At 42.5% G+C, this 22,187-nt stretch overlaps 3 protein-coding genes across 4 annotated transcripts in view; 2 read left to right on the top strand and 1 right to left on the bottom strand.

Moving 5' to 3' along the window:
• LOC129780401 (cilia- and flagella-associated protein 298) overlaps window positions 1–22,187 on the bottom strand; it is a 66,153-nt gene that overhangs the window by 23,797 nt on the left and 20,169 nt on the right. The gene's annotated exons all lie outside the window — the stretch shown is intronic.
• Window positions 7,870–12,625, top strand: LOC129780399 (uncharacterized). The gene is made up of 3 exons (XM_055788650.1): window positions 7,870–8,010; window positions 10,127–11,532; window positions 11,893–12,625. Exon 2 carries the CDS (start codon window positions 10,167–10,169, stop codon window positions 11,520–11,522), a length of 1,356 nt encoding a protein of 451 aa, XP_055644625.1. The 5' UTR covers window positions 7,870–8,010; window positions 10,127–10,166; the 3' UTR covers window positions 11,523–11,532; window positions 11,893–12,625.
• Window positions 12,744–21,389, top strand: LOC129780400 (protein tipE). 2 transcript variants are annotated; one of them, XM_055788652.1, is made up of 4 exons: window positions 12,744–12,960; window positions 13,032–13,401; window positions 13,462–13,698; window positions 19,925–21,389. In XM_055788652.1, exons 1-4 carry the CDS (start codon window positions 12,744–12,746, stop codon window positions 19,971–19,973), a joined length of 873 nt encoding a protein of 290 aa, XP_055644627.1. In that variant the 3' UTR covers window positions 19,974–21,389. The 2 variants fall into 2 exon arrangements, with proteins under 2 accessions (XP_055644627.1, XP_055644626.1); XM_055788651.1 differs by having other exon boundaries at window positions 20,902–21,382.

The following is a 22,187-nucleotide window of genomic DNA, read 5'->3' on the forward strand; positions in this document are numbered from 1 at the left end:
AAACTCCGAGCACTCATCGGTCAGCTTCCTTCAGCGTTCGTGCTTCATGTCCGTAAAGGGCCACCGGGAGGATCAGCGTCTTATACAGCGCTAGTTTGGTGTGAGCTTGCAAACTAGGAGACCTTAGCTGGTTACGTGCCCGTAGAAGGCCCTGTTCGCAGCTGCAACTCGTCGTTTCATTTCACGGCTCATATCATTGTCACATGTCACGAGCTTACCAAGACAAACGGATTCATCAACCACTTCAAATCGTTCCCCATCAATCTCCACTTCAGCACCAACACCACCGGAACCTCCACGCTCCAAGTCCCAACATCGCCGCTTCCCTCTTAAAAGGCCTGAACTGCCGTAATCTCGCGAAGTGACGCAAGCGCCAGAGGGAGAAATTTTCAGTACGAGACTTTTCGCAAAATTGCATGTATAATCAGCACACGCGTACATTACGAAAATCTGATCTGTACAAATTGTTTACAATTGATGGAAAAACATTGCCATCGGCTCGGTTTTTGAAAAAATGCAGTTCTATTGAAGCTATGTTACCAACGCCAGTTTGTTGTGAAAACAGCAAATTTTAATCGCTGTTTCCACAACCGATTGTCGTTCATCCATCAAAGTATGGGAGTATATGTTTCCAAATATTTTCTACAACATGCCACCGTTGAGTGGAGCATGAGGTAGCATCAGAGAGAAGAGTTCTACACATTTTCCGTCTTTGTAGCGTGTGTCGAGCGGGCCAACGTAGTTAAGAGCCCGATTGTAACAACTATGGACAGCATCTTCTATTCCAATCCAAAATGAAATTGAAAACATCCGTGTTGAATAAGATAATTACGTCCGAAATTATCCGATGTAAAGCAAATACAGTTTACGCGAGGATGTTCTGAGTTTTGTTATGCGTTTCGATGGAGATTTTAGACATTACCCTTCGATCAACTCTCAGCTTCAATTCATCCGAAAAAGACATTGAGCAAGTGAGGTAAGTGAACATCGTCAAGATGCTTTGTCCCTTGATTGGTGTTGTTATTTGAAATTTGTTGTCCCTTCTCGTTCATTCTATGCCATCAGGACGGATTAAAAATCATATCGCATCAGATTCCAAATTACGTCACATTATAAGGGAAGTGGCGCTTGCGCCACATCACAGTGGAAATGGCGCTTACGCCATTCCGTTTTCAAGCTTTTACGGGGTCATTTTTCCACATTTCTATAAAACTTCGCTGTCGTTTGAAAGGATTTGGTATTCTTTATCGATTTATAACATAAAAAGTAAAATGTCAATTTTGGCGCTTGCGTCACTTTGCGAGATCACGGCAGTGAAGGCCTCCTCCACGCCCCTGCGGTCGATACCGATGATATCAATGTCGTCCGCAAAACCAAGGAGCATGTAAGATTTCGTGATGATCGTATCGTTTCGTTGCACGTTTGCTCTTCGTACTGCTCCTTCAAGGGCTATGTTGAACGGTAGGTTTGAGAGCGCGTCGCCCTGCTTCGGTCCATCTAATGTTACGAACGCGGCTGATGTCTCGTCAGCTATCCGCACGCATGACTTCGATCCTTCCAGTGTCATACGACTCAGCTTAATTAGTTTCGTCGGAAAATCGTGTTCCAGCATATTCTGCCACAACGTTTCTGTTCACTGAGTCGTATGCCGCCTTAAAATCTACAAACAGATGGTGAGTCTGTAAGTTATACTGATGAACATGATACGGGAGATCACTTTGTATGCAGAGTTAAGCAACGTAATGCCTCGATAGTTGCTACAATCGAGTCGATGGCCCTTCTTGTAGATTGGGCATATGAGGCCTTCCAATCAGTCGTCCGACATTTGTTCATACGCCCAGATCCTCAATATGATCTGTTGTATTGCATCGTACAGCCGCTCGCTTCCCGCTTTTAGCCAGGATATCATCCTTCACAGCGGCCTTGCCGTTTTTCAGCTAACTTATCGCCTTTTTAACCTCCTCCTGTGTTGGTGGCTCCACAGCTTGTTCGTAATGACGAACAAGATGAGGATGAGAATGAGGATTATGAGGATTATCAATGAATAATCCTCATTCTCATCCTGTTCCTGTTTTGCTCATTTCCTCACCGTTCAATAGCGCCTGAAAGTGCTCCTACAACCAGGCTGCAACCATCGGTTTCTCAGTAAACAAGTTGCCGTCCTTGTCATCACACAACACCGGCGCAGGGAAATTCCTGCTTCTGACTCTGTTGACTGCGAATCAAATGCAGCGCTCGTTTTATGGACACAGTGGAGAGAGGGAATATTGCAACTTGAGCTCCTCCCGTTGATAACTTATTTGGTATAAAAGAAACGATTGCGATTTCTAGCACATAGTCTTGTTTCAGCCATCGCTCAGTCAACGGATTTCATCCATGACATTCCCTCAAGCATTTTTTATATGCATTTCAACTTTATATTTTGGCCCAATAAATGTTCCCAATATAAAATCGTATGAAAATGTTAAACGGAAATCGATTATTCTTCGCGCCTCGAGGAACAGGAATTCTGATGTTCACCCTCGCTAACAACAATTGGTAGATAAACGACTGAATGAAGCCTACCACCGGTATTTCGTGTACAGGCAAGCATAATATGGATCCCGTTCATGAACCACTCGTCTAGTATCTCATACCCCTACCACTCTGCGGTGCAGACTGGGGTACTAGTAGTTATAGTGATGATCGAATCACCAACCCCAGTAAAAGACGACTAATCAGGTGACAACGCGGGTTAGGTTAAAACCCATGAAAACAGCCCGGGAGAAATACCGTGAACAGCATCAATGGAAGAAGTGTCAACTGGCACACTAGAATCGATGCCAGTAAGATCGTAGTAGATCGTAGTAGTATGGCAGTGACTATGTACAACGTTTGGATAGCGGCCCGGAGTGGGGATCCAAAAACATGAAAACTTCCACGCGACAGGTAATGTAATATCTCCGACATAAGAGAATGCGATGGCGGGTCCAGATTCCCTAATGACAATTATCCTAACCAACCTAAATCTTCGTGACACAATACAACAACTGTTGTGGCGTACGTTGGAGTCATGAGAGTACATGGTCGTGGGTTTAGTCAACAAATCTGTTGATATAGTCCATGTTTTTATCGTCAATTTTGTTTACGTTTTATCGCCATAAAACCATTATTTTAATTTGTTGTTTTTACGTTAGTTATCCAATTCGATGTTTTGCTTCGTTGCGCATGTGCAGTTGAATTAGTTGTATAATCGGCAGTGCAGTTAATTGACTGGAAAGTTTTGTGTTTGTTGCGCTAGTAGCTACCATAGTTTCTTTCTCTCCTCCGCGCTATTGTTTACTTTTATTCGGAGCGACATCTGGTGTTCGTTGCTGAACTATACTTGTACGCAACTTCAAGCTTTCTCCACGCATCTTCATATATCACACTAGTTGAATATCTCCCGGGCTGATAGTTTGCTCAAAGCCTCAGAATGGATTCAAGCTGCCTTCAGTGCTCTGAGCCGATAAAAAATCTGAAGTTCATTAAATGCCAAGGATTCTGTGATAAAGTTGCACATCTGGACTGCGTTTCCTTATCTCGCCCGGATATGGATTTCATAAATGAGCACCAGAATCTATTCTGGTTTTGCAACGGTTGCACTGGAATAATGAATTGTAAACACTTTCGCGATGCATTTACTTCATTAACTGAGGCATTTAATAAATTGAGCGAAACGCATCGATCAGCATTGGAAGGAGTCAGAACAGAACTAGAAAATAACAGGGAGAAAATTGAGGTTCTTACCTCGAAGATAACTTCTGTACCTCTTACTGCTCCGACCACGCCTGTCGTCACTGTTCCTCCTACTAGCTGGCCTGGGCTGAAACGTAAGACCAATAAAAGATCATTTGGTACTGCTGGACTGCGTTCGCCTGATTTGCCTAGTTTGTCATGTGGCACAAAAAAACCATCTGCAACTTTTGCCTCAATTTCGACAGTTCCGTCTGAGCCGCAAAAATGCTGGGTGTTTCTATCTCGTATTGCTGTGAATGCAACGGAGGATGACATTCTCGCATTAGCATGTGAGTGTATCCCCAGCGACGAAACCATCGAGGTTAGGATGCTTGTAAAAAAGGATGCTGATTTATCTTCTATGCGGTTCATTTCTTTTAAAATTGGTGTCGATGAAAAGTATCGTGAGGTAGCTCTAAGTGCAGACACGTGGCCAGACGGAGTTTACTTTCGGGAATTCGTAAATAATCAAGATAATAAAGTTGAGCAGGGGTTTACAAAAACTCCTCGCTTGATTTAAATTGTTCCCGTACAACCTTGGACCCTTGGACCTTGGACCTTGGACATCCAGCCTGCACTTCCAGTCCCACCTCTCGCCCTTTGGACATGGCTTCTCAACCGGGACGCACGTCATCGAGCATTTTGGAAATTCCCGAGCCGCCCTCTGCAGTCGTGACCATCCAGCCTGCGCTCACCAGTCGTCCCGGTCCTGCTAGAGGGTCTGGCGAAGGGATTATCCAGCTTGCTCCATACGGCAAGTATGACACACAAATCAACGGTTACTCCCCTGATGCTTCTGTACCTTTCAGTAGCATACGCATCTATTACCAGAACGTCCGTGGATTACGTACCAAAATCGATGCTTTTTTCCTGGCTATCAGCGATGCTGATTACGACATGGTTGTGCTCACTGAGACCTGGTTAGATGATTGCATCTATTCGTCGCAACTCTTCGGGAACGGCTACTCTGTTTACAGAACGGATCGCAATGCCCAAAACAGCCGCAAATCAACGGGTGGTGGAGTATTGATTGCTGTTTCGTCTAGATACAGCTCCTATATAGATCCAACACCGGTCGACGTTACGCTTGAACAGCTCTGGATCAGGATTGAATCCATGGATAGAATCGTTAGTATTGGAGTTCTCTATTTTCCACCAAGTAGAAAGAATGACATCTCTGCTATTCGTAAACACATCGATTCAATTGGCGCAATCCATTCGAATCTCTCTCCTAACGACATTGCACTACAGTTTGGTGATTATAATCTCTGTGATGTGCACTGGGCTGTTAACGAGGATGGCTACGCGTCAGTTGATCTGGATCGCTCTCGACCGTGTGCTGCCAGCTGCTCATTTCTGGATGGTTTCTGCTTCCACGGCTTGTCCCAAGTTAACAGCTTGGAGAATGCAGAGAACAGGACTCTTGATCTTGTCCTCGTAAAAGACATCGTGCTACCTGGTTACCAGATTAGCGAATCCGTTGAATCGCTCTCTAGGATTGATCCTCGTCATCCTCCACTCGAGCTAATCGTTGCATATCCAACGGCTGTAACATACGAAACAGAACGTAACGATCCTGGTTTCGATTTCAAACACATGTGCAGCATTACTCGTGGTCGACTGGAATACTCTGGACACGATTCAAAATACCGATAGAGCAGTTGGATTCTTCTCCAACGCTGTACTTCAGGCGATTACAGCACACGTTCCTTTGAAGTCTCCTCCGTGTAAACCGCCATGGTCAACCAACCGTTTACGCTTGCTGAAACGTCGTCGATCTGCTGCTCTACGTTCCTACTGCAGTCAACGTTCTCAACACTCGAAGCTGCAGTTCAATCGGACCAGTAATGAGTACAGGAGATACAATGGATTTTTGCCTACGTGTGAATCCAAAACGGTTCTGGTCGTTCGTCAACTCAAAGCGAAATGAAAACGGTCTCCCGACATCAATGTATCTTGACGAACTTTCTGCTGACTCGATCAGTGGAAAATGCGAACTATTTGCACGACAGTTCAAACGCGCCTTCAACAGTTATACAGCTCAACCTGAACAGGTGAGATTATCTGTCCAGGATGCTCCCCGGGATGTATATGGCGTTGAAATGTTCAATTATTAATTATTGTCGAAGACATAAATGATTGTCATCATCTTCAAAGCTTGCTGAACATTTTTGAGACGTGGTGTGTACGAAATTGTATGACGTTAAGCATCTAGAAATGCCAAGTTATATCGTTCACCAGAAAGCGGAATCCCATCAATTTCTCCTACATGTTATCCGGCAAAGCCATCGAGCGGGTTCAACAAGTGCGCGACTTGGGTGTAATGCTTGACAAGGAGTTCACTTTCATCTACCACTACAACGACATCATCTCCAGGGCAAACAAACAGCTCGGTTTTGTTCTGAAGGTAACCAATGGATTTAAGGATCCACTTAGCTTGAAATCTCTATACTGTGCGCTGGTTCGTTCTATCCTGGAATTTGCTTCTGTTGTATGGTGCCCTTTCCCCAGCATTTGGAAAGCGCGCATTGAATCTGTACAAAGAAAGTTCGTACGTCGTGCTTTGAGGAATCTTCCATGGCGGAATCCAAGGGAATTGCCTCCTTACGAGGAACGCTGTAATCTGCTGCGAATTGATACTCTGGAAAACAGGCGATCTGCAGCACAAGCCATGTTTGTTGCGAAGCTGCTGAGGAACGAGATTGACTCCCCTTTCTTGCTAGCTAATCTAAACATGTATGCTCCAGAACGCACCCTACGTCATCGTAATTTCCTTAGGCTCGATTTCCGGAATAGTTTGTATGGCCAGCATGATCCGATGGAGTTTATGTCTGCTACATTCAATAGGATTTTTCACATCTTCGACTTTAATCTCGCTAGCAATGCGCTTCGGATTAGATTAAATGATTATTTCAGAATAAGTTGACACTCGCAATGCGTGTATTTGATACTGACTTGGTTAGGTCCATTAAGACAATTTGATGTCAGATGGATTAAATAAAATAAAATAAAGAAATAAAGAAACATGGCGAAACAGGGCCGGCTGGGCTTGGGATCAATGCGTCTAAGACTAAACGCAAGTTAGCAAGAGGGGTTGTCGTATCAGAATTCCTCTTAATAGTAGCGTTGCAACGGGCGGCGACGAGCTCGAAGTGGTCGACGAGTTTATCTACCTTGGCTCTATGATAACAACTGTTAACAACAAAAGGCGTGAAACTCGGAAACACATAATCAACGGAAATAGTACCTACAATGGGCTCCACAAATCTCTATATATATACTCGCAACCATTTGGTGTTTTCGAACAAACCTGTATGATGGAATATTGTACAGGGAACGGCGTATGCAGACGTAGGATGAACCACAGAATAGTACAACTCTACAACGAACCCAGCATCTAGAATGTCGCCAAGTTTGGCGAGTGTGACGGACGGGACATGTTGTTCCGATCGAATCAAGTGGGGATAAGACGAACAGAAGCCCAGCGAAGCAGGTGGTTTGATGGAACAGGATTTGGTAAGAATTGATGTAACCCGACTGCAAACCATGCAACTGCAGCCATGGACCGTATTTATTCGCAATGTTGTGAATAAATAAAATAAATAAAATATTTATTATTTGTAAGTGTTTTTCATCGTAGTGGCAAGGTATTATAAATTGGAATAAAGTACGAATAATAGGTGTCAATTGTCATTTTCAGAGACTTCACATAGCCCCACAAAAATAATCTAACGAAAATTATTCGTTCGCCGAACATTTCTTCCATTTCATTATTTAATTCAGGGAAAGGCATCTCAGACCGATTTTTTGAATTCTCATTTCCACACCGTATTTTGGATACCAACAGAACCCACAAGAATCCAGCACTACCATACGTCACAATAGACGCGTTTGTAGCCGTTGCGAATTCCTATCCTTGCGTAAAAAAAAATAAAATCATATTTCTCACAACCGATGGTGCGCTTGCGCATAACCATCGTATCGTTTTTCCTCCTGCGAAATATCGAAAACGTTTCATTCATCCTGCAGTAAGAACCAAGAATGTACATGATCAGAAAAAGTCAGTGAAAATTTTCTAGTAGCGACATAAAAGTAGTGTTTAGTTAAGAAACATGTTCTAACCAAATGCTAGATGCAAGTGTTACCCACTTGATGTACAAAAGTCCTCGGGAAAGCAGAAGAAGTAACGAAAGATAATCGAAGGGAAATCTCTCCCCGGAAATCCTGCTGATTGTTCTGTAACAAGAGGCAACAGTAAGTGTTAGTTGTGCGTAATTTTATCCAATGTTCACAAAACCTTTTATAAAAATAAAGTTATCTAAGTTATTGCCAGGTTAAACTAAGCAATAACACATCTGGAAAAATCGATTTTCGCGTGACAGAATGATGGCAGCATACGAAAAAAATCGTTTCAATGGATGAATGGTGGGAGATGTCGTCTCTTGTGGTTTGAAGGCAAGGGTTGCGTGTTAAAAGGCGATCGAATAAGTTTTACATGAATATTTTACATTGAAAAAGCAAACTAACTCATGATGGATATGATTGCCGAGTAAAGAATTGCCAAAATTGATTCATGGATAACATGTTCTCGATGATTCTACTTGTCCTACGGAGCTGTCAGAGAGATGAAAAACAAAATATGTGGAAGAAAAAATACTGCATTAAGAAATCAAGGACGATTGACACAATTAATACAATGGATGTAAAAAGTTAAAGTTAAGCAAAAGCTAAATAGACCTGATGCATGTCTCCAAACACAATCATTCATTTGGAAAATTACTCTATTCTACAATTTAGATGCCGTTTGAGATCAAAATTGCGTTGAAAAATCTTTCTTTTGACATGATTTATGTGACTCCATCTTCATCACGACATTACCGCAATACATATGCATACAAAGTGATTCATTCTGAGGTGCTTTTTCGTCAAATGAGAGCAACAAGAATTTGAAGTTTTAGTTAGAAGCAACTGCGGGAATCATGGTCCATTCTAAACATCTAATTTCTGATTACGAGATCGAGATCTGAGGGCATTCAGCGTCACCATCTCTTTCTGGAAATGCACCAGGAAAAGGCAATCCGGGTACATCTTCTAGTTTTCATCTTTACGTTTCATCCGGTAAATGGCGGTTGCGACCAGCTTGAGTTCAGCGGTAATCATCTTCGGGTCGAAGATAGGCAGGCGGAGCCTTGAAGAGTATGTTCCCCGGGATGTCGTGGGCGAAAAACTCCATTTTGGCATTCTTCAAAATCGCCACGACAAGGTCATATTCATTCCGCGAGCAGAGGATAACTTTAGTGCCGATGCCACATAGCGGGGTCTATTCCGAGAGTCGCTTCACGACGTGACAGTCAATTTGCGCACGTGTTTGTATTCTGAGAATCGGCGTAATTAGAAAAATACCAGGTGCAATGAACTCTTTTCATTTCTCATTGTACTTCCGAGTCACTCGACTCTTAGAATTGGGTGAGAATTGTCATATAACTCCGAAGGGAAAAATGTCACTTATGCCGACTTGACTCTCAGAATAACCCCCAGCATGTACTCTACTGTAACGCCTATCGATGGGAAATCACTGATGAGTTTGACGAGAGCGACCGCCTTCACCACCAACGGCGGAAGCTTGATTTTGGTTGCTGCCTGAATAGCAGGGTTTTCATATTCAACCGTCGGTCCGAAGTCGCCTACTTCGGTGCCGTTCGATGCGATGTCACAGTCGCGAAGGCTCGGTTCTGTGTGAGCACTTTTCACCGCGCCACCATCGTGTTCATCATTAGATGACGCTTGACTTGAAAATTTATTACCCCTGTCAATGCGTTCATTTTTTGCAGGGCTCCAGCCTGCCTTCCTCTTCTTCTAGCTCATCACACACTACGCGAAGTGTCCAACTCAGGCTTCGTACAGAAAAAAAGCGTAAAGAAAAGTGAACTGGATTATCCAACTGTCTCCTAACGAATGAAGAGAATGAAATTTAACCTCAGCAAAGATCCAATATTTATACTCTACCAAATATTCTCCTTCGTTGCTCGTTATTGACGGCACAGGTAGGTAAGCTCACATATGAGCTTAACAAATATATGGGAAAATGAAAATGCTTTTAGTTTTCATCCATTTAAACCATTTACACACCAGGGGATTGTAATATATAACATATTAAACAAATTATAGGGAATTTCCTATTCGTTGGGTATATAAATCGCCAAAATCCGTTCGCGTCAAAAAATAGTTATTAACGTTTACATTATTTCATAAAAACGTGGCCTGTTTTCTAATTTGGCACCCTTCATGAAAGACGTATTTCTGCATCAAAAATATTTTCAATTTGAGTTTTTTTTCACCAAACCCATTTTTTCCATTGTTTCTTATACAGATATAGCTTAAACCATTAAGTGAACAAGCAATATCAAATTATGGGGAAAAAGAAACCAGTACCCGAGGAGGACCTCATCATTCCACCGCAAGATACAGGGATATGTGGTATGATTTGTATCTGTCAGTTGACCTTCGTACTGAGTACTGTGGCAATTGTTTATCTGACGGTAGCCATTTATATGCCTTCATCGCGTGCATTCAAAAGCGGCATCGACGAAACGCCGGTCATGTGCACCACGACCAAAGCTTTGAACATGGACGCTTGTTCGTGGGGATCATGCGGCGAATGGTGTCTCAGCAAGACCTCAGGAGCCTGTATACAGATATTTGTCCAGCTGCGCACTAACGGAAGCAGTTTACTGTTCCAAAATTGTACAAATTCTGCTAATAAAACGTGTTATGGGATAGATCAGGAAAACGCCAAGAAAGCTCGATGCATAGCGGACGAATGTAAAAATCTGACAGGAACGTTCAACTGCACGGATGGAATGTGTATTAATATTACCGATGCATTCGAATGTGTCTTCAAAAATACTGAAGCACCGCTTAAATGTTCAGGCAGACGCGGAAAAATAACATGTATCAGTATTACCGGACTCTTTTCGTGCAATCGTGGAACATGTCGAAAGATAAGAACTCCATACAATTGTGACCGCCGTTGTGTGGATATTCCGACCAGGAATAAGAACATGATTTTATTGAGTGGAGATAAAGTTTATCTTTCGCAATGTTCAGTTGCAGTTGACACAGCATTAAATGAAGAAGTTTGGAATGAAGGAGACGGAAAGGTAATAATGGCGTCCTGTTATACAATACAAAACACCACGAACGGCATCCATGCGTCCGATTGCGTAAATGGATCACTACTTGAAAAGGACGAACTTACTGATTTAACCAATTTCACCTATCTGAGTTATTTACACTACGCCGTTTCTACCCCGCTCAAAACCATAGCCCCCTTGGAACAGGATTTAACTATATCGAATGAATCTAGATTGATGATTAACTTGGAAGGTTGTGTGAATACACTCCAGGACGAATGCAAAGATTTTCTCAAAGAATACGGAAAAGATGGAACGGATCATAACGCCCGGGCAAGGTTTCCCTGTTTCTATTCTCAGAACGATATGAGTATGGTTGTGGCCCGATTTGATCTCGAAACGACGTATAAACAGTTCTTGATCGGATTCGTCATTCCGACGGTATTGTTTGCAGTCTCTTGTTTGACGTTGATTTTCTGCCAGAGAACAATTCATGTCGGGGATGACGCGAAGATGCGTTTCGTCGGCTGTGCCAACAAAGATCCAGCAGTGGCGAACGGCGGTGCCAAGAATAAAGCTAAGGCCAACTCTAGCGATGGCGGTGGAGGCGGAGACTCGGTTATGGCTCTTTGAGATCCATCACGTAAGAATAGCTCACTAACCTATCCGCTACTAGCTTCTGATAGATTTTTTATGATTGAGACATTTTTCCAACAAACGAATTTGCTAACTCGAACAACGGTAACGGCAATAGAGAAAATCTATTCGTAGCGCCTCCACCGCCACCGTATGCAAGTGATCGAAACAACAAGGATTCAGACCGTGTCGATCGTACACAATTGATGAAGAAACGTGAAACGGGTTATGTATTACATGTGATCCTTGTTGTTTTTAGATTTACAGCTTGGTGGCTGTGGAACGATCAATGGAAAATTGGCTCATCATATCATCATTTTAACATCAATGAATACTACAATTATTTTCTATCCTTATTTTCTTCCAGGCATTCCTCTACTACAAGAAGACAGTCCAGTCCATCAATCTGGTGTATTTTCGTTACACTGATTTGCATATAAAGTTCGATAGATTCTTTTTCCAAACGAATAGATAAATCTTGATAAGTTTCTCTTCCTCATTGTATTGAGTAAACACCAAAAGATTCTTGTTCGTGAAACCGGTAGTGAAGGCTGCACAGTACTTCCTATCGACAGTAACTACAAAACTCGAATCTGCTACAAAATATTGTTCGATTTTTAATCCTACTACTAACATGATAGGTTATTAAGACAAAATCTTTCTACCAAACAGACGGAAAGATACTTATAATTGGGTTAACAGAGTAGCAAATGTCTATTTTGATATCGATATTATCAATTCAAACATTCGATCTTGTTAGCAGAAAAACGCAAGCAACTAAACTGCAAACGGTGTTTTATATTAAGCTTCGTGAGGCTTCTACAACATTTGTTATCATCGGTTTGATTAGGCTCATTTGAAAGATTGATAAGTGATGAACAGACCAAGGAACAACATCTTTCCTCGGTAAACACGAGAACATAATCGCACGCAGAATAAAAAAAAACAAATCTACGAGAAAGAGAAACTACAGAGGAATGCGTGATTTATCAACAATGACACTTTAACAGTTCGTATAATGTTACAACCAGCATGTACGGAGAATAGTTCATTGAATACGATTTACTAGGAATTCACGCATAAACAATACGCAGCAGAAACTACACAAAGCAAAGTCAGCTACAAAATACAGCAGCATCAATAATACTAATAAGAGAAGAAAACATAAACATAACTCACTTAGAGCAAATTAAAAAAAATATCAAAACGGAAAGCAAGATGAGATCAAACGAGCTTCGGTCATCTTCATCGACGCTATCGGCGGCTCCTAGTTTGGTTACAATGAGTAAGGCCAGTATTAACAACAGCAAAACTAGCCTTACGCACAGTCGACAGAGTGTGGCAGAATCCAGCAAAGAGCCGAAACCCCCCACACGAGAGGAAATCATTTCGGAACTTTTAGACAAAGCCAAATTCTACGCATCGTTATGTCTAGGTACGTATGGGAGCTAATCGGCGCAATTGAAGCGAATATGAATAATGAATTCTGTTTCTATTTCCCACCAGGAACAACCGCAATTTTATCAGTATTCGCTTTTCTGTTTCTGATACCGTTTGTGGTGGATCCTGCCATCTCTACCATCGTGGCGGACTACGATCCAGTGCCAGTTACCTGTGTAGTTACCGATCATGTATGTGCTGAAGGCATGCGAAACTGTACCTGGAGTTCATGTCGAGAGGGTTGTACAACCGCAGCCGTGAAATGCCATCAGCTGCTTGTCAATTACACCAAAATTCCATATCATGATTGGCAAAAGCACCCGCGAGACCTCAACAGCGTCGAGTGGGACGTAATGGATACAAAATTTCTCGTTAACACGGAAGGATGCGGATATCCTCCACGGGTTAACTGTACCGAATTTGCGAAGAAATACGGGTGCGTCTAGTATTTGTTTGAAATGGTAAACATTGGTTTGAATGATATTTTTATTCGCAGATACTCTCATGTTGGGGATCCCTTTCCTTGCTACTACAGTCGTGCCTATCCCGAAATGGTGGTCGCTCGTTACTCCTGGGATGACAATCTGAAGCATCTTATACTTTCGTTGATTATTCCAAACGTCCTATTTGCTGTCTCGATTGGAGTGCTCAGCTATTGGTACTGTCCGTGTTGTGACAAGGCGTGCCACAAATCACCACGTGTCTACGCAGAAAAGTATCCCACTAAAGAAAAGTGAGTATGACTTCGGGTAGCTTAACACTGCAAATGCTTCTTTATCTTTGAAGGTAGTTGATATTCAGAACCAAACTAAAACCATATCCCGTTTCTAAACAAATCCAAATATATAAAGCGACCCATCTTAAGCACATTTCGCAAATTATATGTGTCTGTGTCTGTGTGCTCTTCAGTTCTAACCATACACCAAACTTTGAATATCATGATGCCTTTATAACCTAAGACGCGCAATAGACCAGGTCTATGTTTAGATATGCGTACGTTAAATGAATTATTCCAAACTACGTTTCATACACTATATTTTTTTCGATAATTTCCCGTTATATTGTAGTTTGCACAACTGACACCAAAAATCATACGTAGAGCATAGATACTCTACATTAAAATTTTATCCATTTCAATCAGCAAGTTGTGTTTGGATTTTGTTATTGCCTTCAAAAGGCGGGTGGATAATATCGGGGACGCGATGTAGCGATGTAGGACTACATCAAGGGAACAGTTCTTTTTAAATACATTATTTTATTTTTATTTGCACGAATTTTTCAAATTATAATGTCGATAATTTACCCGCAGAATGAATAAACCAGTCTCTCTCAGCAAAATATAATCTTCAACGATTCCGAAACCATCTTTCCCATACAAAAAATCCACAAATTATTCTATGTAGCACCTTTCACAAAACGGCAACAGAAAATCCGAACCGGATTGGTTCCGTGGTAGCAGCGGAAACGACAGCAACGGCAGTTTTCAACCGAAGAACATAGCTCTTACGCTATGTGTACGCTAAAATCGAACACTATAGATACTGCATTGAATGCACGCTGAAGACTGACTATTGCTGTAATCATGCCGTAGTTCGCCCGCCAAAGTATTTCACTTACTTATTCTTGGGAGCAGGTGGAAGTAAACAACATTGCCTCACACCAGCCGCGAACTGCATTGGGTAAAACAAGACCCCGTTGTGCAAGATTCTTCACGCAAAGGCCTCGTACTGTGCTAATATTAGGTTGACTAGTTCATCCGGGACTCCCTTGCGGCACTTCAGAGGTTATCGTGGTTGAGGCGGTCGAAAGCTTTCTCGTAATCGATGAACACCAGGTGAAGGGACTCCTGGAATTCATTGATCTGCTCGATAATGATGCGCAGCGTAGCAATGTGGTCGTTAGAGACCCTACTAGTTCTAAATCCCGCCTGCTGCCATCGGAGCGTCGCATCTACTTTCCCCTCAACACGGTTAAGAACACCTTGTACAAAACTTTGAGGACTTTGAGGACGCACAGCAGCATGATGCCTCTATGATTGAAACCTTGATAAGGATGCCCTGCATCCAGTCGCTCGAATCGTTGCAGTTTCCCAGACATTTACGAGTAAATGATGCAAGATTTCTGCGGATAGTGCGAGGTCAGCTTTGAGCATCTCTTCTGATATGCGATCAGCCCCCAGAGCTTTGTTGGATTTCGTACTTCTGAATGCTGCTTCTATATCTCGCAATGACTGCGCCTCTGTGTTGACACGGGAAATACGTCTCACTGGAGGCGGTTCACGCTGGGGTGTTGGTGACTGGTTGCTCGCGGGCACTTGGAGCAGCTCCTTGAAGTGATTCGAACCAGCGTTTCTGTTGATAAGTGGATCGGTTATCAACTAACCAGTCGCGTCTTTCACAGGCATCATGGAATTTATCATTGCTCCTTTTAGGCGTCGTGACACATCGTAGAGGTTATGAAGATTATCGGTTGCATCAGCTCACTCCCCTTGTTAGCAAGAGAGTCAACCCACGCCCGCTTGTTCCGTCGACACGAGCGCTTTACCTCCAGGTCGAGAACACGATACCGACGACGAGCTGTATCTTTTCCCCTCCTGGTGCTTTGTCGCACGATTGCGACTTTGCCTTCGCTTCAATCATATATCTTCTTCCAGGTGTCCTCCGAGATTCATTCACACTTTCCTCCGAGTGTGCAGTTAACCCAGGTTATTCTCGCTGGTTGCGATGAAAGTGTTCTTAACGGCGGTCTACTGGTCCTCGACGCTGCCACCTGCAAGAACATCCTCGGCTCGGGTCCCATGTTCATCAATAAAGGACATTTTCACATTAAGATCTTATAGTCGGCGTGTGTTGAATCGACGACCTAGCTTTTCCTCCCTCCGTTGAACTCGCGCGACGCGTAGGCGGATTTCTACTATAAGAAGATGGTGGTTGGAAGCGATGTCGGCACTGCGTTTATACCACACGTCAAGCATGCTCCGTCCAAACATTCTCCTGAAGCAGATGGGGTTGATTTGATTCTCAGTTTCACCGTCACTTGAGACCTACGAAACTTTGTGTGCTGATCGATGGGGAAAGAGCGTGCCTTTAATTACCATGTCGTTGTTGCCACAAAATTCTGCAAGCAGCTCGCCGTTTTCACTCATCTCTCCTAGACCGTGGCGTACCGTGACGCGCTCGTAATCCATGTTGTCGAAACCTATATTCGCGTTGAAGTCGCCTATCAGGATCCTGACGTCGCCTTCCGGAATCTTATCCACGACGGCATCTAGCGACTGTAGTAGCTCTCCTTCTCCTGTGGCTCTGCAGCGTTGGTGACTCTGGATTATTGTAAGGTTTCGCACCCGTGTTCTGAATCTGGATACGATCACCCTGCCTCAAGAGTGCCACGTGGTCCCGCAGGCTGAGCAGGAAGCCAACTCCACGTTGGTGTAGAACGTTGTCACCACGTATGCCAGAGTACAGTAGTACCTGTCCCGAAGGTAGTCGGTGTTCTCCAACGGACTTCACTCAGCCTCAGGATGTCGAGCTTCATGCGCCTCGCCTCGTTAGCCAGACAGGCCAGCTTACTTTGCTGCGCCAGGGTCGAAACATTCCATGTTCAAATTCGTGTCCGTTGTTTAATGCTTAAAGTCGTCGCCATTAAATCAGTTCGTATTCTTATATCTTGGGTTTCTGTAATACAGTCAATTCTACCTAACTCGATGTTCTGCATCTCGATATGTTTCCTAACTCGATGGGTTTCATTGATTTTACAAGCATTTTTCTCTCCATAACTCGATACCTGTTGACTGTATATTGTTGATTTCGGGTGCAGTGGGTTATCAGCCTAAGGATCCTATCCTCCGCGACGGGTTTGCCATCTTAGATATAGCTTTGAGGAAAAGCATTTCGTATTCAGCCGCTGGATGCCACACAGACGCTGCTCGAACCGTACCGCCATGGTGAACAGACGCTCGGAGTTTGTTGTAGTTCATTTAGCGCCACCCGGCTTGCACCGCAGACAAAGGATCCTGGTGGTACGTTCTGATTTTGTTGATCTAAAATCTCAGGGGAATGAACGCGACCAGTGAGTGTATTCAACAAACAGCGGCTTTCGTAAGTCTAAGGTATTTGTTTTCTGAGCGCTTTGCGTAGCAGCTGTCAGTAACCGCTGTTGCGAAGAGTGGCGAATGTTTGACGGCAGAGTTTTCAGGGGACGAGGTCCGTTGTAATGTGTTCTCGATCAGTAAGATCAAATCTGCAGCTATGCAGATGGTTTTTGAAGGTACGTATCCGAAAATCGGACGCAAAATCCATTTACGCTTCAAGACGAGTAGCTGTCGAATTGGATCCGACAGGATACAATGAACACTTGGTACTTCGTCACCTTCATTGATGATTGGTCCCAGTTCACGGTGGTGTATTTGTTTCGGTCGAAGGACGAACGCTGCTACGAGACGCAGATGACTTCAAAATTTGTTTGAATATGTTCCGTCTACGTTCGGATAACGACGGGGAGTACACCTACAAAGAGATGCGACCGTTTAGCAAAAGTAAAGGAATCAAGAAGGATTTCACCATGACATACTATCCGGAGCAGAACGGTGCCAGCGAGCGAATGAATCGAATTGAGTTTTGGAGAGAGACGGTGCAGACCGCTTCATTCCCAGCGTTAGAAGTCCTGCTAGCGCAAAAGTCATCGGAGCTGAGAAGAAGCCAAGAATGAAGAAGGAATAATCATGGATAGAGAGTGCTGTGGGTCCTTTTGCCAAAGACGATGAAGATAGTGAGAAATCCAACGAAGAAAGTGTGAATTAAGAAACAACGACGAAACTCTTACGGAGGAACCAGCGAGAAAGTGATATGACGTTCTCTGGTCGCGTTAGACAGCCACCAGCTTGGACCAAGAACTACGACATGACTTCTGCTGGTATCGCTCTAGATGCGATGGAATACGTTGAGAACATTTCTGACATTACCGCGAAGCTGAATAAGAGAGCCGATTGGCTGAAGTGGCAACCGGCCATACAGGACGCGATGGATTCCTTGGAACGGAACAAAACCTGGGCAATGGAGAACCTACCGAAGAATAGATCAACGATTTCTTGTTGGTGTGCATTTTGGATGAAACCTAGAGACGGAGAAAGTAACGGTCGCTACAAGGCGCGTCCGGCCGCAATAAGTTTCAGCCAGACTTTGGGTTTGACTACACTGCACAATGGTCCAGGAGGTGCATTTAAGTGGAAGTTAGCATTTAGAGCTCGATAGTTATTCTGTAGACAAAAAATATCTTCGACAGAGTTGAAGATATGTCTTGGAGCCCATTCCAGTCGCCACCGGGTAGTGATTCGAGCTGAACTCCTGGTAGACGACAATCTCCGGGATGTTTATCGTGTTTTTGATGAAGATGTCGATGTTCGCTTGGACATCTGACTGGCTCAACTGGGTCGTGCAGAATCAAGATGGTTTAATGTGCTTCTTGAAGATCATTATGCAGGAGGTCGTCACCAAGTCAGTTTGATGATATCGTTTCGATGGTTTGCTGCCGAGCCGTCCTGTGCGTTTGTTTGTTTAAGGCAGTAAGCTGCTACTATGGATCAAGCTGTTTCGGTTGCAACAACTGTTGCCTCACATGTTTAGGTCGTCACCGAATCAGTTTGATGATATCGTTTCGATGGTTTGCTGCCGAGCCGTCCTGTGCGTTTGTTTTGTTTGAAGCAGTAAGCTGCTACTATGGTGAAGGTATCAACTGATTTGATACTTCAATCCCAACGGCCTTGATGATCTTCAGCTCGTAGCTTGGAAGCAGTTGACAGAAAATATTTCTTCTATGTGCAATGTCTACGCCCCTGTCCTAGAGCTGGTCTTATCGAGCCTTTTTTTAAATTTTTAATATGTTTACTTTGGGCTTGAGGTGCGCGATGATTCGATTCCGATTTTCGTCGATTTCGTGCCCGTTGAGGAAGTCAACGTGCACGCACAGTTTACAGTTTACAGTTTACGCAAAAACGAATAGCGTCATCCATGTGTTCACATGCGTCTGTATCGTGGGTTTTGCCGCGAATTAACACAATGGGATGCCATGCCCGAACATGAAACCATGAGCATGGCCAGTTTGTAGCGATCCCATTCGACCGCAATGTGAGACAGCACCAGGATGTTCTTGAGATCCTTCAAGCACGTCGAGTTCTTGGCGAGGTGAACGAAAAAGAGTTGATCACGGTACATCCGGAATTGGTCGTGCCGCTTCATTTTTTAGATTTGGACCGACTTGATTTGGTTCTTCTCGAGTTCGACCGATAAGTCCATGATGTTCAAACCATGAGCGGTTTCTCGGCATCGATATCGTGAGAGAAATACTCACAGTTCCGCTGTTTCAGCACACTCCATCACGGCCTTTTGGTACTCATGACAGGAATCATCAGCTTGAGACCTGCGCGCTACGACGGATGGCGCACTTCAGACCCCTCTCGATGAAGATGCATAAAGAAGCATCATGGATCATGGTGCTCATCCGGGAAACCTTTCACATGGATCGACACTATTTTTGGTCGGTTCATCTTGAGAAGCAAAAATTGGGCCAATGAAAACGTGGGATTTAGCGCGTTTAGATAATGCTTAACATTTTACAATTATTCAATGATTTATCTCAGAAAATCAATCAATTGATATTATATGTACATCTTTGCGATGGACGAGTTATAAGGGTTCGAAATCTTTCATTATTTCGTACATGTTCAGTTTTTATATTTTCATTTTCTCCTCAAATATTGCTGTTAGAAGTAGTCCTACGTCAAAACAAAGAAATTCGCCGAAATACAGTATCCAAACAGAACCAGCCACAGCTTCAACTATAATGCTCTAATTAGATTCACATCTGTAGAAAGTAATCACCACCAACATATTTTGTTCGTTTTTTTCAACATTCATATCTCACGGAGAAAACCATTTTCGCTTCTTTTCTCTCATATTTTATAGCAAACTTCTGTGCCGTAGTGACGATGAGGAAGACGAGCTAGACTACTGAATTTTGTTCGATATTTCACCTTGCAGCGGCAGAATTTTCCAAATAATAGCGAAAAACAACATTTTCACCACACTCAACACACCACTTGTTTCTTTAGTTATCGCGAAAATGGCTAGCTTCGAACTTACACATCAAAAGCAATTGATGCAAAAAATTTCCCAGTTCTGACAGTAACAACTTTTCGTATATAATATTTTATATTTTTCGATTAGATTTGTTTTGCAACTGCATGTTCTTTCTTACAAATATTATTCGGCAAGTTCTAATGCCACTGTAGTTCGATACATTATTCGCTTGAATAATTGCAATTCCATCAGATTCTAACATCATGCGTTGCTTCCACGAATTCAAATTAAGTTGATTTATATGAGCATGATTTTCTCATTGTGGACACAGCATCGCTGCATATCGTTGAAATATCGACGCGCTGTCTTTAAAATGTTTAATAGAATTAGTGCTTCTTTTCACGCAAAAACTTCCTGTAAATATTGTATAAAGCAAAAATAATCGATCCAATGTACATAGAACCGAAAAAACGCGTCATAATTTAGAACCTATCGGGAAATTGTGACGTTTTGAATATGTTGTGTGATAACAACAGAACAAAATCTTAATATAAGCCGAATCACAGTTTTCCTGCACACTCCTGTAGAAGCGAACATAGTTAAAATTTTACATTCCTCGACCAATATTTACAAGAATTATATGAATCCTTCCAAACACGTTGTATAGTTTCATTTTTTTGATAAACTTTACAATACTTTTTTAGTTTTTTTTCCTTAAAAAACACTTCACATGTTACATTTGCTAATCCTTATTTACATACTTTCTTTCCTCTCCCAACACACCCTATTCCGTTGATAATCAACATAAACCAAAAACACAAATAACAAACAACACGTGTCATCAAATTTTGGTAAACAAAAAGAAAAGAGTCTTGGAGCATTGATCGTCCAGAAGATTATATAAGCAAAATTTAGGTTCGAGCTGTACATCGGGACCCGAGTAACCAGCAGCAACTATGGAGCGTCGCTTCAAATCGATGAACTCTTATTCAATCACATAACATTCTAGATGTTTACTTCATCAGGTATTTCAAACAACAGCACCGGTAAATTTTTCTAAGCTTTTTTGAATCATAAGATTTTTTTTCGTTAATCGATACATTGCAATAGGAAAACCACTTTAAGCTCAGAATTTAACAGTTATCTCGCATATATTTTAACGATAGTTAGTATTCGTACATGGATCCGTGTGGGATCAAACTCGTTAAGTGCTTCAAAGTTTGATATTTTAACTCAATCCAGAAGAGTTAGGAACACGCGCTACTTGAAAAATGAGAGAGCATATTTTTAAATAGACTAGCAAATAAAGTACGCTTGACCATTTTGGTATTGTCCTCATGATACGAAATCGCACGTGAACCAGATTTGTAATTTTTGAGATATCAAAACTTTATCAAATAAAAAAGCGCTTTGAAACTTATCAATGGTTTTATTCTCTTTTTCACATGACAATGTTACAGGAAATACTTTGAATCCATGTTGTTTTCAAATATTTTTTTTAATACATGAAACACATGAAATAAGTATGAGAATTATGGAAAACAGATGATTTCTCGAAATCTTTCAACAAAGAATCGTTGTTGGTCAGAATGTTTTTCATATCACTTCCCATCAACATAAATTCATCGACGTATAGAATCAAGCAGATTTTTTTTTTGTTGTCGTTTTGTACAGGGTGTGTGACGAAAATTCGAATAGCAATTTCTCATGCTTGCGGAACAAGATTCAGATATATCTGGCAGCACTGGATGGCTAACTCGGTTACGTATCAGACGTAGGCAAACAGTCTTGAGTAAACGTAAAGATGTCGAAACAAGAGAGTAATCGATCAGCCGTCGTCGTTTTATTGTGCGCCGGAGCAAGCGTAAAGAAGATACTTCGGTCGGTAAAAGTGTCGGAAAAAAAATGTATTATATAGAGAAAAGTGAAAAACCATAATACGCACCTGCCCGGAAGAAATACAAGTGCCGTTCCAATACCGCTAAACGTAGCAGGGTAAAAAAAGTGGGAAAAATAATCAAAAAGAATCCAGCGAGGTCAATGAGGAGAATGGGGTGTTTGGACTTCGCAACCCGGCGATTAATGGCCAAAAACATTGACCATAAATCGTATGCGCTACGCAGAGGTCAATTCTAGAACGCTGCGACCA

The sequence above is a fragment of the Toxorhynchites rutilus genome, chromosome 3 (assembly GCF_029784135.1).
Source record: "Toxorhynchites rutilus septentrionalis strain SRP chromosome 3, ASM2978413v1, whole genome shotgun sequence".
Classification (NCBI taxonomy): Eukaryota; Metazoa; Arthropoda; class Insecta; order Diptera; family Culicidae; genus Toxorhynchites; species Toxorhynchites rutilus.

Coding starts and splice junctions, on each gene's coding strand:
- LOC129780399 (XM_055788650.1), top strand. CDS start 10,167: ATGGGGAAAAAGAAACCAGTACCCGAGGAGGACCTCATCATTCCACCG.
- LOC129780400 (XM_055788651.1), top strand. CDS start 12,744: ATGAGATCAAACGAGCTTCGGTCATCTTCATCGACGCTATCGGCGGCT. Junction 12,961..13,031: donor CTACGCATCGTTATGTCTAG/GTACGTATGGGA, acceptor ATTTCCCACCAG/GAACAACCGCAATTTTATCA. Junction 13,699..20,901: donor AAGTATCCCACTAAAGAAAA/GTGAGTATGACT, acceptor GTAAACAAAAAG/AAAAGAGTCTTGGAGCATTG.